We start from the raw sequence: 16,407 nt of genomic DNA on the forward strand, positions 1-16,407 counted from the left end.
CGGGCATAATAAATACCAGTTAATTTAATTTACTAGTATTTAATTATAAACAAATTAGTTGCTTATTAAATCGAGCACTTCGCCTAATCTCACAGAGCCTGAAGTTAACAACCATGTAAGCCTCGAGTGACCCTGCGGAGACTCGAATTGGTAACCATTGGGGCCAATCAAGCACATTTAACAACGCAATATAAATAAACTCAGAAGAAATCCAATTCATGACTTACCACTTAAAATTTCACTTCTTTCAGAACGTTTCGGTTTTATCGATGGTATAATAATTCACACTACAACACAATATACTATATATAGATCGAATATCATACCTATCTAAATAAACAGCCGAGTCTAAAAAATAGGGGAGAAGGCCATGTAACACAGACAGACACATATATATAAGATTCAACTACAATCAAATAATAAATAGTAAATATGGTATTCTTGCCCTAAAATCAAGTCACCAAAAATAAAAATGATAAACTATGAGAACAACAATTTTATAAAGTTGTCTTATGACAATATCCTGAATGGGAGGAAAAAAAAAAAATTGCATCGTATGGACCTTCCATATCTAACTCAATCAATGGTTTGGGAGTAATCAAAACTCAGAGGCTGCTGACAGTAGTGGGCCTGCAACAACAGTAAAATTGCGTCAATTAATTACATAAGCAAGCAATACATACATAGGCACATAGACAAACAGAAAAGCAAAGAAAAAATAAAAATGGTTCAACAAGAAGGGTTGGCAGTAGATATGATATTCCTCGTATTCCATTGCAATTGAAGGTCAAACCATCTCTAAGGCATAGAATCAGTGTCAACAACGATAACATTTCAATCTGCCGACTGGAGAACGTAAACCAGTATAATCAAATTCCCATTTCAAGACTGACTTATCCAAAATTTTCAAGCTTGAAGATTTAACACAAAATGCTCAAAACCCAACCTCTCAAGTCAAGTGTTCTTCAAATAATAAACAAAATTACAGCCTTCATACCATGATATGCCCCACATGTATCTTATAAACTACAAATATCCCAGTATGTCCAGTAGTATCCTACAGATATTGTTCACTGTATTTTAACTATAATTATTCCATTGTATTGCAAAAATTTTAAACCATACTAATTTTTATTAAAAAAATTGGGGTTAGAACAAAGCCCTAATAGATAAGGTACCAAAGGATACCTGGAAAAAAGCATATCTCAATTGATCATATGATTGTGCATACATCACGGCAGGATTTGGCAACTGCATATAAACAGGATTCCTAGATGTCTGATGCCCCATTGTGCAAAAAGGGCTCATGACAGGGGTACTGTAGCTGATAGAACCATGAGTCCTTGGCATCTGACCCATCTGAGGAAAAACGGCATCATACTGCACAAAGGGAGGCTGACAATTCTGCATATTGAAAGGCACAAAGCTTTCACTTTGATTAGCTGGTATACTCCTAACATACCTGCACCAGTTAAAAAAAATAAATTAGCTTTGGATCATTGGAGGATCTACTTATCTTAAAATATCAGGATCAATAACAAAGACTTACTAAATTACCAGATCCAGTCAAGTTGGGTACCTATGGTGACACATGACTTCAACCCATAAACAACCTGTCCGTTACATGGATTTTGAAAATAAAACTCTAGCCTGATCCATTAACAATTCATCAGTTGGAAACCAACTCATGTAACCCTTTCATTTCCAGTATTTGCAGGATTTTTTTTTTAAATATAAATTTATTCAAAATCACATTTTATATCAAAACCAGTTGTAATATTTAATAGCTAATATAAATTATAAATACTATAATTCTATAAGTATATCAAGCTAGCTTACCAAAGGGCCTTTGGCCTAGCGGTATAACCTCCCTATCCTTAAAGAGGAGGGGAGGTGTTTAAGGCTTTGAGCCCCGGTGTGGGTAAAAGGGTGTGTGTGCATGCTTTACCATTCGGAGGAAAAAAAAAAAAAAAAAACTAGCTTCTTAAAGGCAAAAACAACTTTTTTACTATGAGGAATGGCTAACTGTCCATCCACACTCGCTCTTTTCATTGGCTAATTTTAAACATTAATTATTAGTATCCTATTTTCATCAGGCATTGAAAGCATAACATTTTTAGGACTAAATTACCCACCCCTTTAACATTTCATTCTCATTCTTCTTTCTTCTCTCTTCCCCTCAATCCATATATATGTTTGTATATATAAACAGCCACACACGTATATATAATTATACATATACACGTAACTGAAGATTAGTGTTTATATATATATATATATATCATATAGACATACACAAATGTATGGTTAAAAACGTTACAGGATTTTATTATAATTCTTTTACATTGAAATGCATAGTTGTTTCATGAGCGTCAGGTTTTCTCTGCACTGGAAGAAGAATAAGAATGCAAGAGGATGCACTGGTTTGAGGTATCGAGGCATTTGGATCCAATAAATTAAAGGTTATTTTCTTTTCTTTTGATTTGAACAAGGGATTTTGTCAAATCACATCTTGAGTCCGTGACAGATATAAATATATAGGAGTATTTATATATATTTTGGCAGACAGCTGTTTATATACACACACACACACAGCTGTTTATGTTATGCTATTAATGCCCCCTTCAAAATAGGCTACTAGTATTTAATGAGTTTTAATTATCCAATGAAAAGGGGCGAGTGTGAATGGACAGTCGCCTCAGCGACTGCCATTAGCACTCCTCTTTTACTAAATAATTAAGAAAGATGAAGTACAATAAATACTTTCAATTTTCTGATTAGACCAAGTATGATGACACAGGCAGTTCTGCAGGTACTATTGAACTCTTTAAGGGATATATCAGAAGGGGCCAACCAAAAATAGTCTCAAACAGAAATTGGTACCTTCCACCTAAATAACTCAAAATATTCCAATTCAAATACAGGAATAAATGCCTACCTTTCATATCTTCGGTCATAATCTGGGTCAGTGCGATCCTTCTCCCTATCTCTGAAAATAGCAACTTGGGAAGAAGTACCACCATCTCTGACGCAGAGGATTTTCTCTGAATCAACCATGCAGTTCCTGCAACCTCCATTCTCATCTTTGCTCAAACTCAAAATTTTCCCATCTAATGAATCCTGAGACAATGTATCTTCCGACTCACGACTACTAGAGTTACTGAAAATGCGAGCTCGTGCCCTGTCATAATCTTCCTTCCTCTCTTCCACAGTTCTCACAGGATTGCGTTTGATCCCCAGTTCATTGGCTTCATCTGAGGAAGCTTTATCAAGTCTTGGCCTGCTAACAATTTTAATCCGCTTGTGTGTGTCACTGTCCGGCTGTTTAGCAGGTATTTCGGATAAACAGACAGAAGGGTATTTGCTTTCTGTCATTTTTCTCACCATAATTCTAGTTCCCAGGCCATCTAAGACATTATCTAGAACCATACTCTGCAGACCGTAGTGTTGAGCAACACGGTGCGCTGCAAGGCGAAGGTAGGAAGTAGGAAAATGCTGGAACTCAAACTGCTGTTGATCAGAATTCTGCAGAAACTTTTGAATTTCGAGTTCCATTCGCAGAACTGAAAATAATAACAAATTAGGAGAAACAAACCAAGGGAAAAGTGAATTTGAAGAAAAACATATACGATATACTGTACAACACCCTGATCCTATCTTTCTACCTAAACATTAGGAGAAACAAATTAAGAGAAAAGTTTATTTAAAGAAAAATAAATATGATATAGATTAGAAAACCCTGACACTATCTTCCTACCTAACTATCAAAAGCTATCCAATTTCAGGCTGAAATGAAGAGAGAGAACTGAGATAGGATCATCACAAAGAAACGATTCTTGAATTGGACATTAATACTGTCATACATAATAATCAAATGCCATACTCAAATTAGCCGATTATCCTTATAAAAACTTAGGACTGTTGCCCAAGGCTCCAGAGTACAAGCAGTGGTTTAGACCTAAAGGAGAGGTGATTGCGGATTTTTTTCTTATAGACTAACTTTTCAACTACCAATTGATTCAACTTGAAGTCTAATTATTAATGAAGATTCAATTCTCAAACCTAACCAGTCAAATCACAAACAAGCTAGTAAAAGCAATAAACAAAGCAAATTAGAGAAGAGTTGAGACACAAGATTTCCACGTGAAAAAACCCACAGCAGAGAAAAAATCGACCAGGTTACCAGTTCGGTCACCTCCAAATACAGACAAACCTTCAGTTACATCCAAATACAGACTAACACCAAACTTTCAGTCACCCTCAAACATCTCCATATTGTGCTTCCACTTGTCTACAACATACGCTACTCACAAATCAGCTTTTCTAGTTGATTGATAGCAACTAGCCATCTCTACTGTTATTTGTTTGGTTGAATGAAAAAAATCTGAATGAACAGCTACTTGAAGAGTTTTCAATCACCCATCAATGGTCTTTGTCTATGTAATCTCTCTATGAAATTCTCTCTGCGAATAAAGAACTCTTAGGTTTGCCCTTTTGTTCTCCTCAATATCTATGTCCTAACTTGGCCATAATTATAGCCCATATGGGAGTCCTAAACATTTTAGGTGGTCAAAACCTATTAAACTCTAAGTAGAGATAGTTTCCAAAAACAGCAGACCGACAAGTTCAATCGATCAAGCATTCAATCGAAGCCTTCTGTGAAGTGTGAACCATTAGATTGATTGACCATTAGAACAATACATTCTGGATTTTATTTCAGTTTTTTTGGGTAACACCTCATCCGATTGACACATCGATTGACGTACACTGGAAAGTAAGTCCCGATCAGTCAACCATTTGATCAACAAGCATTTTTTTTCCTTGTTATAATCCAAGTTTTTAAGCAATGCTAAAAATAAAAAATAAAAAGCCAATGTTGAAAAACTTTTTCCAAAACATTATATAAACCCGACAAAACTAAGGTCATAATATAGTCATATTACCTGCAACTAGATGTGATTCAGTACACTATAATCTCTAAAAAAAATTGTCTGCCATTTCTTTAACTGATATCCACAAACAACTTGACGACACTTTGACAGAATACAACTCAGTTTTTATTAGGAATATGCCAACACATGACTCAATTTCCTAACATATTTGTGCAAGGTTATTAGAATTTATTTAATCCACCCTTTGGTAAGTCATGATACATAAATATAATAGCGGTTGAAAGAAAATTTAAGTAATATAAATTACAAGAATATCATGTCTGCTCATTACTATGCCAACTCAATTCAAATATGTGCTTCCATCTATTTTCAAAGTCCAATTAGATACTATTCTGGAAAAGAGTGTCTACCCAGTGAACGTCACGACACAACACTTTGTGAGCAAGTAGAAGCATGGAAAAGAAACAGACGAGAGAGCAAAAATACAAAGAAAGGTTCATCAAATTATAGAAACCATGAGTGCAGGAAAATTCGTAGACCAAAAAAAAGTATATTGAACCTGTATGGATTGAACATCAAAATCCAGTCATTGTTTTTTCCCCATAAGTAAAGGAGCATTGGTGTCAAGTTACTCTCACCAATCAAACGACCTAATTTATAAAAATACAAAGGTATTTTACATACGGTTCAACTAATGTCACATAAGCCACTCAAATCCGGAACAGTGTCAATCAATAGTAGTAAAATATAACATGGCTGTTGAGATACAGACAAATGATAAATAGCAAATCTTGAGACTTGAAGCAAACAATTGTCGGTAAAAAGATCCTTCTAAGAAAAATTAGGATCTTCAATTTCTGTTATAAAATGACATTGGTTCTCAAACCAATTTCTGTAAAGTTTAAACTATGAAGATTCAGAAAATAATCATTAAGATTTAGTGCTTCTTCAAACTTTCATGAGACCTGGTTTTTAGTCACTACGATTCAATCTTGATAAAAGCTTTTTAATTGTGCTTAAATTAATTAAAACTTATTGAAAAAAAAAAAGGGGAGTCAGATGTCAGTTTCTCTAAGCAAGTAGCACATTTACACACATAAATACATGTAAAAGCATATAAATATGAAGTACACTAATTTCAATTAATACAAGAAGAGACACTAAATGGATTCAATTTTGATTTTATAAGTAACACTAAATGGATTCAAAATAACAGAAAAGACACCAGAAAAACATTCAGTGTGACAAAATTTCTATAATTGCATACATCGAAACCGAAAAAAGGGAACCCTAATTGCCTATTGAAACCCTCCATACGACACAGCTACAGATCCCAAGAAAATTAATCCCCAATAAACACTGCATCCAAATCCTAGCCCTAATTCAGTCCAGTCAATGCAACAAGTTCATACATACATAACCAATGGAGACGTTAAGAAGAATGCACCCCAGGGTCAAAAATTACAGGAAAAAGCTGAAAAACGAAATAAATCTAACACCTTTAATCGATCCTATGAATAACAAATATAGATTAAAAGAAAATAAAAGAAAAGAGAGGAAAGAAAAGAAAAGGAAGAAACTGACTGGTAAGACGATGACGAGGGTTTTGGAGAGCCTCAACCAAGAAGGGATCGACCATTGACGTATATGCCCCCTTTTCGTTCTGAGAAACGATGTCATTATCGGTCCTTGGTGGAGCTGAATCCATGGCGAATCGTAGAGCTCTCTCTCTACGTGTATAAATTACGTATATTTATTTGCAGACCCTTTCTTTCTCTCTCTAGAAGTGAGTCTGTTCTTCTTCTCTCTATCTCCTCCCGGCGGGAGGTTCAAGAAGAAGAGACTTCGGTGTTTCTAATTCTACGCATGAGAACCAATATAACAACCCCTCTTATCCCCAAACCCCAACCCAAACCAGGAGAGAGAATTTTTCTTTTTTGGTCTGAAATAATATCTTCCCTCGAGTCAGCGTTTTTGGAGAGCCAGCCTCCTGGCTATTCAGGGAATGCCACGCGTGTATCAGTCACGTGACTGTCACGCCACTACCTTATACACATAGGAAAGTATATAGTATGACGGTCTCTCGCATTTTATTTCATTTAGTAGGACTAAAACTGGATCCATCTCTCCATGAAGAGTTCGGCTCGTTAAATTGAGTTTAAAATTAATTTTAAAATTTGTATTCATTAACATAAATACATGGGTTCATCAACATGTTCATTAATATAATTTTGTTTAAATTCGAATAATTTCATTAACACTGCAAGTTAAATTTAAACAAATTTTATTATTAAATAAGTAAAGTCCGAATTTTTCAAAATAATAATAAACTAAATTTAAGTTTGTCACGATCCCGAGCCATGAGAGTTAATCCCACAAATCAAAGAGTCGAGTCCAAATACGATAAGTTCACTCAACTCAAATCATTTGTAACCCTATTCTATTACAATGAAAATAAGAGTCATAATTCATTTTACTCTACTTTTAGCTTTAAAAAAATAAATAAAATATATTTTATTATTTGTGTTTTCATTTTTTCCATTAATTTTTATCATCTTTTGGATTTATAATCAATAACTCAACAAAGTTTATGCTTATACTTGTTAAATATATTATTATTCAATTTTTTTCGTAAAATGTTTTAAAACTCACTAAATTAGGTAGCGGATTAGAAAGAGTAGACGGATTGAAATAGTATTATATATATTCCCTAGAACCAAAAGTGGAAAAAAATTAATAATAAAATATTTGTCATCGTGTTGTTTGTATTCAACAAGGATTGATTGAAACTTGAGAACCGTGGTCCAATGCAAATCGATTTAAGAATGGCAGCAAAATGCACATGATCACATCTGTATCAATAATTGTCTAATAACTACAACAATAAACACCTTATTTGACATTGACTAAAACTCTTTTTAAAAATAAATAAATAAAATTAAGAAGTCTACTTCATCTTCTAAATATAAGAACCCTTGTAGCTGCACAAAAATACAGTAATAGCATAGAAAGTCATGGACGGAAAGGATTTGAAGCTTTTGGGTACAAAGCTAAGTCCATTCAGTCACAGAATTGAGTGGGCATTGAAGTTGAAAGGCATAGAATATGAATTCATAGTAGAAGATCTCAAGAACAAGAGCTCATTGCTTCTTGACTCGAATCCGGTTCACAAGAAAGTTCCAGTGCTCATTCATGGTGGAAAACCGATATCAGAATCACTAACCATTCTTGAGTACATCGACGAGACTTGGAAACATAATCCTATCTTGCCAGAAAGTCCCATGGAGAGAGCCGACATGCGTTTCTGGGCTAAATTTGTGGATGAAAAGGTCACATTCTAATTCTTCATCGTTTTTAATGTTCAAAAAGGATCATAGTTTTAAGCCAAAAAAAAAAAAAAAAACTATATATATAAGTTCTAAGATAGTATAAACGTTGTTTGTGCAGCTGTATGGAGCGTCGCATAAGGCATTTTATTCAATCGGGGAAGATCAAGCAAAGGCACTTGATTCAATAGCTGAAGGGTTGCAATTTCTTGATGGAGAGATAAATGGGAAGAAGTTCTTTGGAGGGGAGGAAATCGGATTTCTTGATATTGTGGCAAGTGTGTTTGCATATTGGTTCAAGTTTGCAGAGGAAGCTGCTGGTATTGAGTTAGTAGACTCAACAAAATACCCTTCATTTGCTTCGTGGATTGATAACTTTGTGCAAGTTCCTGTCATAAAAGACAACCTTCCACCTCCTGGCGAATTGCGCCGTGTTTGTCATACACTGCGAATGATTTGGCTAGCCAAACTGGATGAAGAGATCGAAAGACAATAATTAAGGTATTGTGTGTACTTCTCTTCTGTTCTTGGTGTCAAAGCACTTCTAGTCCCAAAAGTGCATCAGTTAAAAATAAAGGAACATTAGTTCAAGCCAAAATGAACATAAATTTCAGCATATAATGATTTCATGATTAAAACTGTCACACAATTGTTGTCAAAATACACTAATCAAGACCATCATCATTTCACAATTTGAGCCAACATCAGAGTGCTTGCAAAATCAAGTGAGGCGATGTTGCACATCACATAATCTGACTCAACAAACCAAATAATGAATTAGAAGAAACTTCTGTTGGTATTAATCAACAAGGCAAAGCAATTTTGGTGCAACAACACAAACATCAATTGGTAATATCGAATTGAAAAATAAAATGAATTGATGAATGAGCTTGAAACTAATTGTAGTCATGGGGAAAAAGATGCTTCAAAACTGTTTCAGAAGCAGAACGTAAAAAAGATTCAAACACTTGTTTAGTTAGTTCTTAACTGATTAAAAGACTCACTGAAGATATTACATACAAAAAATTCAATGTCCTTCTCTTCACTGCAAATCATTTTTCTGCTCATGACATAGCCAAGAGAGACTTGGCAGGTGGGAGCAGAGCAACAGCGCCTCGCTGTGGATTAGAGTATTTCCTGTAGATAGCCTTCAGCTTGCTTTCTGCAGCCATCAAGTGGAAGCTAACAAGTAGTTTAGCACAATCCCTGTTCAAAACAGATTAAAAAAAAAAAGTAAAATTTTTGTACCAATCTTAAAATATACCAACACAAGTGAAAAGCAACAGAAGGGGGAAATGAAGCTAACATTAGCTGTGGCTCTGTGAAACCGGTGTGCAGCTTAAGTGTCTCATTCCAAACCGGGCTCTTGTTTAGGGTGCAACGGGCAGCGTAGACTGCTGAGGCAGCAACCATTGATGGACAGTACATTACAGTGGCATAATTCATCATACCCAATTCAGCCAGAAAATAGACCATATTCTCCATCTAATTTTATAAGGCAAACAACCCAAAAACAAAAAAAAACAAAAATCAGTAGCCAAAAAATAAAATCACATCTTGACACAGAACTCATAACAATCATCACAACCACGATATATATTATTAGGATTTAAGAAATGCTCACATCCTGATCAGGAATAGAAGCTTTGATGAACCGGACGAGGAACACATAAGGCGTAGCAACTGTCAAGTTCCATTCAAGCACGCCTAATATGCGCTTCTCCATGATCAACACCTGCTCATGAGTATAAGCTCTGTCTGAGATGCAAACAAAGTCATTGACCTGCAATAATTCTCTTATTGTTAATTATATAAGCTAGTCATTCCAAAGCAGAGGAAACATTTATGATGCATCAAGATGTTTTATGTACCTCAGGAGCCCAAATTTCTTCATATTTAGAGGCCATAAGCATTGCACCGATGCCCACTAACTGCAGTTCCTTCCGTGGCATAGTGTTCATCGAAAGGACGCGATCGATGATGTTGACTGTGAGGTAAAGGGTCTCTGGCATAAGTTCAAATTTGTGATGAACTTCTATCAACCAATCAATCAGAATTGCTCTCATCTTCTCATTTATCTCGGGTTGGGAATCAATATAGTCATGAACCCGGAACTCAGTCTGCATATCAATGTAAAATTTTAAATGAATACTAATCAGACATCAAACACAAAATAAAAACACACAGAGATAAATAAAATAAACAGGATGATATATATACCTCAACTATCTTGTAGAACTTGTACATATCTTCAACGTATTCCACAACTGCCAAGTCATTATTCACATCTGCAGCATCAATATCCACTATTTGCTCCTTTGGTTTATCAATTAGGCCACAAGCAGCCTGCAATGTGGGATTAAATTAGGAAAAGAGGCAACCAAAAATACCCAAAAAATGTTTTTCTTTTCTACATAATCTTTAGAGTTGGAGAATTAAGGGCACCTTGCTACGAGCAGTGAGGACTGAAGTAAGAGAATGGGTAATCTTTCGCGATCGCGATGACCCATCACTCGCCTTTTTCCGGTTTTCGGGCTTCTGCTTCTTGACCTCTTCTACAGTATCAGGACTTATCTCAATCACAGCCTCGGGCTTCGGTTTCACAGTAACTTTCTTCTGTGGTGCAGCTCTTTTAGCCACAGCTACGGCTCCATTGACAACAATGCCTCCTTCCACATTAACTGTGACTGGTTTCTGCAAATCCAAGGTACCAAGAACACCCATCAGAGGAACTGCAATTTTTATTTTTTATTTTTCATAGTTGGTACTCACACACACATGTCACTACTAAGGCTTAAAACCTTGACCTCCCTCTGGGAAGTAAGGCCCTAATACCGCTAGGCCTGCAATTAATTAACACCACATGATCAACTGTTAAAGAGGGCAAACCTTATTGTTTTCAGCTGCTTCAACTTGTGCCTTGGCAAGTAATTGTGCACAAAACCCCCTGAAACAGCAGAAAAAAATGATCAATTTATAGATCAAACACATAACTAAGAAAGGGTTCTATATAACACACACACACAGAGACACGAAGAGAGAGAGAGAGAGAGAGAGAGAGAGGGAGATAGACCTTGTAATGGGGCGAGAGATTTTAGGGAGTAGCTTGCCATCAATTCCTTCTCGATCAGTAACCAAATTTCCAATGTCACCCAGGGCACGGCGGTTTCTCCCTTCGGCTGCCATGTTCTTCTGCTTGATACCCCCAGCAGCAACTGCCTCACCTGTAAAACATTCGTTAAAAGTTCTCAATGAAATTCTTGAAACCCACCAGAAAATCAAAAAATCAAAACGATGAAATCAGGTTAGAATCCCAGAAACGAGACAGAACCAGAAACTTATTTAGAAATCAGAAATCAAATGAGAGATGGAACAATAATCTTTCAACCAAAAATTTATTTTGAAATCAGAAATCAAATCAGAGATGGAACAATACCCTTTCAACCAGAAACTTACTTAGAAACAATACAGAACCAGAGAGAATTAAATATAAAGAATCGTCTTGATGATGAAATACAGAGAAAATGTTAAGACATTGAAATTTCAAAGAAAGTGATAAACCCAGAAAGGCCAATCAACCAATAAGATAGTATAGGGTATAAGTTGAACAGATTAGTAAATAGAAATCATACTCAAGATAGGAGAAACTCAACAAGTATGATGATGAAATAAGTAAAAGAAGGCAAAAATCATATCTGATCTTAAAACATCATCGAAATACTATATTAATCCATTATCCATGTAACATATGGTTAAAGGAAAACAAAGAAATTTAACACCCAAGAGCCTTAAAATCTAAAAATTTCAATAACCCAAGATTAAAACGACGAGAAATAAAATATCAAACAACAGAGGCAAGAACAGCCACCAATATATATATATAGAGAGAGAGAGAGGGAGAGAGAGGAAGTTATGTAATACCTCTGTTTTGCTGTTGAACGGCGGGTCTTGAAGCCATTTGAGAACCTTGAATCTGTCCAAGACCTACTCCAAATCTCTAAAAATGACGATGAAGAACGTTCCCTCTTCTGGGTCTGTAGTCCTCACCGCCTCTCTCTCTCTCTCTCTCCTCTCTTTCTCTCTCTACAGCTCTATTTCTCTGTGATGGATAGCACGAATAAGAAAAGGGGACTGAGACACACCCCATTTTGAAGCTGGGGAAGCGACGCTTCTCTCAACGGTCTTATTTTTTTGAAATTTCAACCGTTGGATTGGTTGCTGATCCAACGGCTTGGATTTGGTGTCTAAATTCGCTGGAGCGCTCTTCATTCTTCATTTTAACCGTTGGAACTATAGAAGTTTAATTTATTACGGGTAATTTTACTGTTATGACCTTTATTATGCCAACGCAGATCCCAATAGAAATGCACAAAACATTTCGTACTTAAAAAAAATTATTAAATGGTTAGGACCATTAGTTTCGGTCCAATCACCAAGCGACAAATATACGTAAACAAATATTTGTCCCATACTAAAAATTATTTATTGTAGTCGTTGAAACGATTCTCATTTTCTGTCAAAGATTTAATCTTTATACATTAAAATACTCTAATGACATAATAAGTACCTTAATTGCTTAGGATGGATCTCAAATTGGCTAAATGATGACCTAAATAATGGTATGACTAAACCCAAATATAATATGGGACATATAGGCATATTCAGATGTCTGGTATGAACCAAGTGGATATCGTGGCATCTTTTCAAACCAGCTATTTCATTTATGAAATTGCTCCTTTTAAGAAACCTCCTAAAATCATATTTTCTATGTGATCATGTCAAAGCCGGAATTTATTTTTCAAATAAAAATTCCTAAATGCCCCTAGATCAGACCTTGATAGTCGGGATTTTGATGTGTGTGCCACGTGGTGGACGTGTATTTCGAGAATTTAGTTATCTGTGATAGAGATTTGGATCCGATGTTTGATTATTATGGTTGTTCAAAAGAAACTTCGACCAAAGTATACATCAACTAGGTAGTTCCCCTTTAGAACTTCCATTGAATGTATGGCCCTGATCAAAATCTCCCTAAAATCACGTATTCTAAGTGACCATGTCAAGAACGAAATTTATATCCTAAAGGAAAACCCCATAATGCCCCTAAATCAACTCAAAACTATCATTTTCTTTCAAAGATTTAATCTTTATACATTAAAATGGTCTAGTGACATAATAGGTACCTTGTATGATACAATTGACTGTTACAAATATTCTACAAAGCATATATATCAGTTTTTTATTTTGGTAAAGTGTTTGTAACTGTAGGTTACACCACGTCATCATTATAACGCTTACAATGAATGATTTATTGTCCCAAACTAAAATAAAAGAAATTCTTGCTTGGTTAAAAAAAAAAAAAAAGTCTCTCTTAAGAATAAAAAAGTATATATAAATTTCTTTCCATGAGAAAAAAAAAATTCTAAAATAAATAAATGAAATAATTCATACTTCCACATTTTCTTACCTTTAGATTATTCTTAGTTTCTTCCCCACACATTCATTATTATACATATAGTTTTTTAGTTACTCTTATTATCCATTTTAACATGTACATTTTAGCTACTTGAATTGTTACAATCTTATTGTCATAATTTTATTTGAAAGGACCAAATGACCAATAAATCCTATAGATTGCGTTGCTTTGTTATTTTTATGGTGATAATAAAAATATCACAAAGTATTTTTATGGTATTTTTAGTTTTCAATTGTTTTTTTTCTTCAATTTATGTCTCAAGACAATTATTTACATAAAATTGAAATTCGGTTCATACTAATATAGTATTACAAGTAGGGACATGGGTATTATGACCACAAGTAGTTGTACTTTTATTTTGATATTTGTACTCTTTCAATAAAAGATAAAAAGAAAAAAGAAAAAAAGAAAAAAGAATAAAGAATGATTCGAATTTTTCAAGGTAATTCCAATTCAAGACCTATTTTTATAGAACTTAGAAGGCACACACCAATTGAGACATTCTTGGAAATTTGAGCACATAAAATTTATTTGTGGTGGTATGTTTTTAAAAATCAAACGGCATTATGATTATCAATCTTAATTGATTGGAGTGTACTTGCCAATTCTATGATACGTGGTTTTTAATTTTAATTAATATGGACAAATACAACCAACTATAGATGAAAGAGGATTTCTATTTGTTTTCCCATAAGATAAGAGAAAGTTAAACAATCAAAATTAGGGTAGGATAGAATATTAGAAATGATATTAAAAAGTTAAATATTACAAATTTACATATGAGATGACATGTAATAAAAATAAAAAATCTAACAAATTAAACATCAACTTGAGACTGTTTCACAGCCGCTTTTGTTTATTTCAGACATAAATAATTTTTTGTTGCAAAGTGTGTTCAATAGGGATTAAAAACATGATTGATAACATAAAAATTGTTATAAATTTAATAAAAACAAAAACATATTTAATAAAATAAAAATGTTGCATGATTAAGAAACAAAATAAGTAATTAAAAAAAGGTCATCTAAATTTTATTTTATATATATATATATAGTTTTTTATACTGTTTGCTGTTACAGTATTTACTATGGACCTACGGTGGTGTTACCAATATATTTTACTTAATTAGGCAAAAATGGTTGTCAAACATTGCACCAAGTTGACCACTTTCACGATTCAACTATCATCCACCACTTTTAAAACACAGAAAAATTGGGCTGGTATGATATATCACCCAATCTCTTAGTTAACCAAACCAATTAACTGAACCAACCTTTCAATTTATGAGTAATGAAATGCATGAATCAATAAAATAAATCAAGCTTCGACTGTACTTAACCTGTTTTTGTTTCATGCATGATAGCTTAGAAAACTCAAGATTGATTTATTAATTTTGATTATTGATACTTTTAAATGGTTGGCTCTCTCTGGTACTTAATATTGATGGAAGCAACTTTTTATTTATGGCCTTGTTTTATTAATTGATTCACAGATTTAATTAGTGGGAGAGAAAATGAAAGAAAAATAGATTTAATTTTTGGCATTTGAGATATTAGGCCTTTCAAATCATCTAACCAACAATAATCCTTTTTAATTCCATGTCTAAGGGCTTGATTGACAAGCTTTCTATAGTCTCAAAACGGGTTTATAAGTCCAGAAAGTCCTTTGTGAATAATAAAAAACATTTAGTAAAATTTTTAAGAACGAACTTTTAAAAAGTATCAGTGGTTTAAAAGTTCGATTGACCAAAGCCAATAAAACATACTTTCTAATCGACTTCTAGCAAGTTATACAATTTTTTAAGTAATAAATATCAAATTTCTATATTGTCCATTATTTAACCTATTTCTATTTCTATTTCTGAATTCCATTACAAACTTTTCTCTTTCTCTTTCTGTATCATCTTCTTCTTAGTTCATTCTCTACCCAATAATTTAAATAAAATAAAAAAATATTGAGCAAAATTTCATAGATCTTTACTAAAAAAATATTGTTGAAAAACGATTCAACAAAGGAAGAATAAAAGACACTTAAATGAATCATCTTTCATCAACATTCTCTCTTGTACAAATTTTTGTATTATATTTTATTATGTAATTTAAATCAAAAATATAATACCATAATTACATCGAAAATTACATCTTCGATATGATAATGTTGAGTTTTAAATGTAATGATGTTGCTTTTTTGAGTTAATTATGTAACAAAGACTCCGCGCGCGTGTATTTTTTTTTTCAAGTAAAATATTATTTTTTTATTTTTTTTGGTTTTGACAAAGATTTAATTTGAGATTAATATCAAGTACATTGTTTTGAATAAATTATTGTTAAAAATATTTTAGGCTAAATACTTAAGTCCGGTTTGGTTTGTGAGGTATCGGGATAGATAAGAACAAGGACACCCTTATCCCTTGCAATCTCATTTTAAAGATCAAATCAATAAAGGGCAGTGGAGCAATCATTTGGTTAACCCACTACAAAAGTGTCCCAATCCTACTTTTGACTTTTAGGGAGAGAAAATATAGCATATCAACTATATGTGGCTGGAGTCCCATTGTTGTGAGCAAAGTTGGAAAATCTATGGATATTGTTTATTTTTATTCTTTATCAAATTAAAAGTGAGGATGGATTATATTTTAATTATTGTGTCTTTTAATATTCATTTATACTACTTTTCCTTGGTTGGTTATTAAAGAGTGATGTAAGTTTTTAAAAAA

General features: G+C 33.7%; 3 protein-coding genes across 3 annotated transcripts; 1 reads left to right on the forward strand and 2 right to left on the reverse strand.

Annotated features, from left to right (window-relative positions):
• Positions 1 to 373: 373 nt before the first annotated feature.
• Positions 374 to 6,814, reverse strand: LOC132313513 (uncharacterized). Its single transcript, XM_059812308.1, has 4 exons — positions 6,477 to 6,814; positions 2,939 to 3,563; positions 1,189 to 1,462; positions 374 to 630 (listed from the first exon to the last, which is right to left on the reverse strand). Exons 1-4 carry the CDS (start codon positions 6,598 to 6,600, stop codon positions 577 to 579), a joined length of 1,077 nt encoding a protein of 358 aa, XP_059668291.1. The 5' UTR covers positions 6,601 to 6,814; the 3' UTR covers positions 374 to 576.
• A 1,046-nt stretch (positions 6,815 to 7,860) lies between these two features.
• On the forward strand, positions 7,861 to 8,902 carry LOC132313515 (probable glutathione S-transferase). Its single transcript, XM_059812310.1, has 2 exons — positions 7,861 to 8,221; positions 8,340 to 8,902. The coding sequence occupies exons 1-2, from the start codon at positions 7,907 to 7,909 to the stop codon at positions 8,712 to 8,714; spliced, it is 690 nt and encodes a 229-aa protein (XP_059668293.1). The 5' UTR covers positions 7,861 to 7,906; the 3' UTR covers positions 8,715 to 8,902.
• Positions 8,903 to 8,991: 89 nt separating this feature from the next.
• LOC132313514 (G2/mitotic-specific cyclin S13-7-like) lies at positions 8,992 to 12,320 on the reverse strand. Its single transcript, XM_059812309.1, has 9 exons — positions 12,140 to 12,320; positions 11,292 to 11,442; positions 11,108 to 11,165; positions 10,664 to 10,912; positions 10,439 to 10,564; positions 10,090 to 10,338; positions 9,843 to 10,001; positions 9,525 to 9,703; positions 8,992 to 9,424 (listed from the first exon to the last, which is right to left on the reverse strand). The coding sequence occupies exons 1-9, from the start codon at positions 12,174 to 12,176 to the stop codon at positions 9,283 to 9,285; spliced, it is 1,350 nt and encodes a 449-aa protein (XP_059668292.1). The 5' UTR covers positions 12,177 to 12,320; the 3' UTR covers positions 8,992 to 9,282.
• Between the last annotated feature and the right edge of the window lie 4,087 nt (positions 12,321 to 16,407).

Source organism: Cornus florida, unplaced genomic scaffold (assembly GCF_030987335.1).
Source record: "Cornus florida cultivar Cherokee Brave unplaced genomic scaffold, ASM3098733v1 CherokeeBrave_3.0.0_Hap2_Chr06, whole genome shotgun sequence".
Classification (NCBI taxonomy): domain Eukaryota; kingdom Viridiplantae; phylum Streptophyta; class Magnoliopsida; order Cornales; family Cornaceae; genus Cornus; species Cornus florida.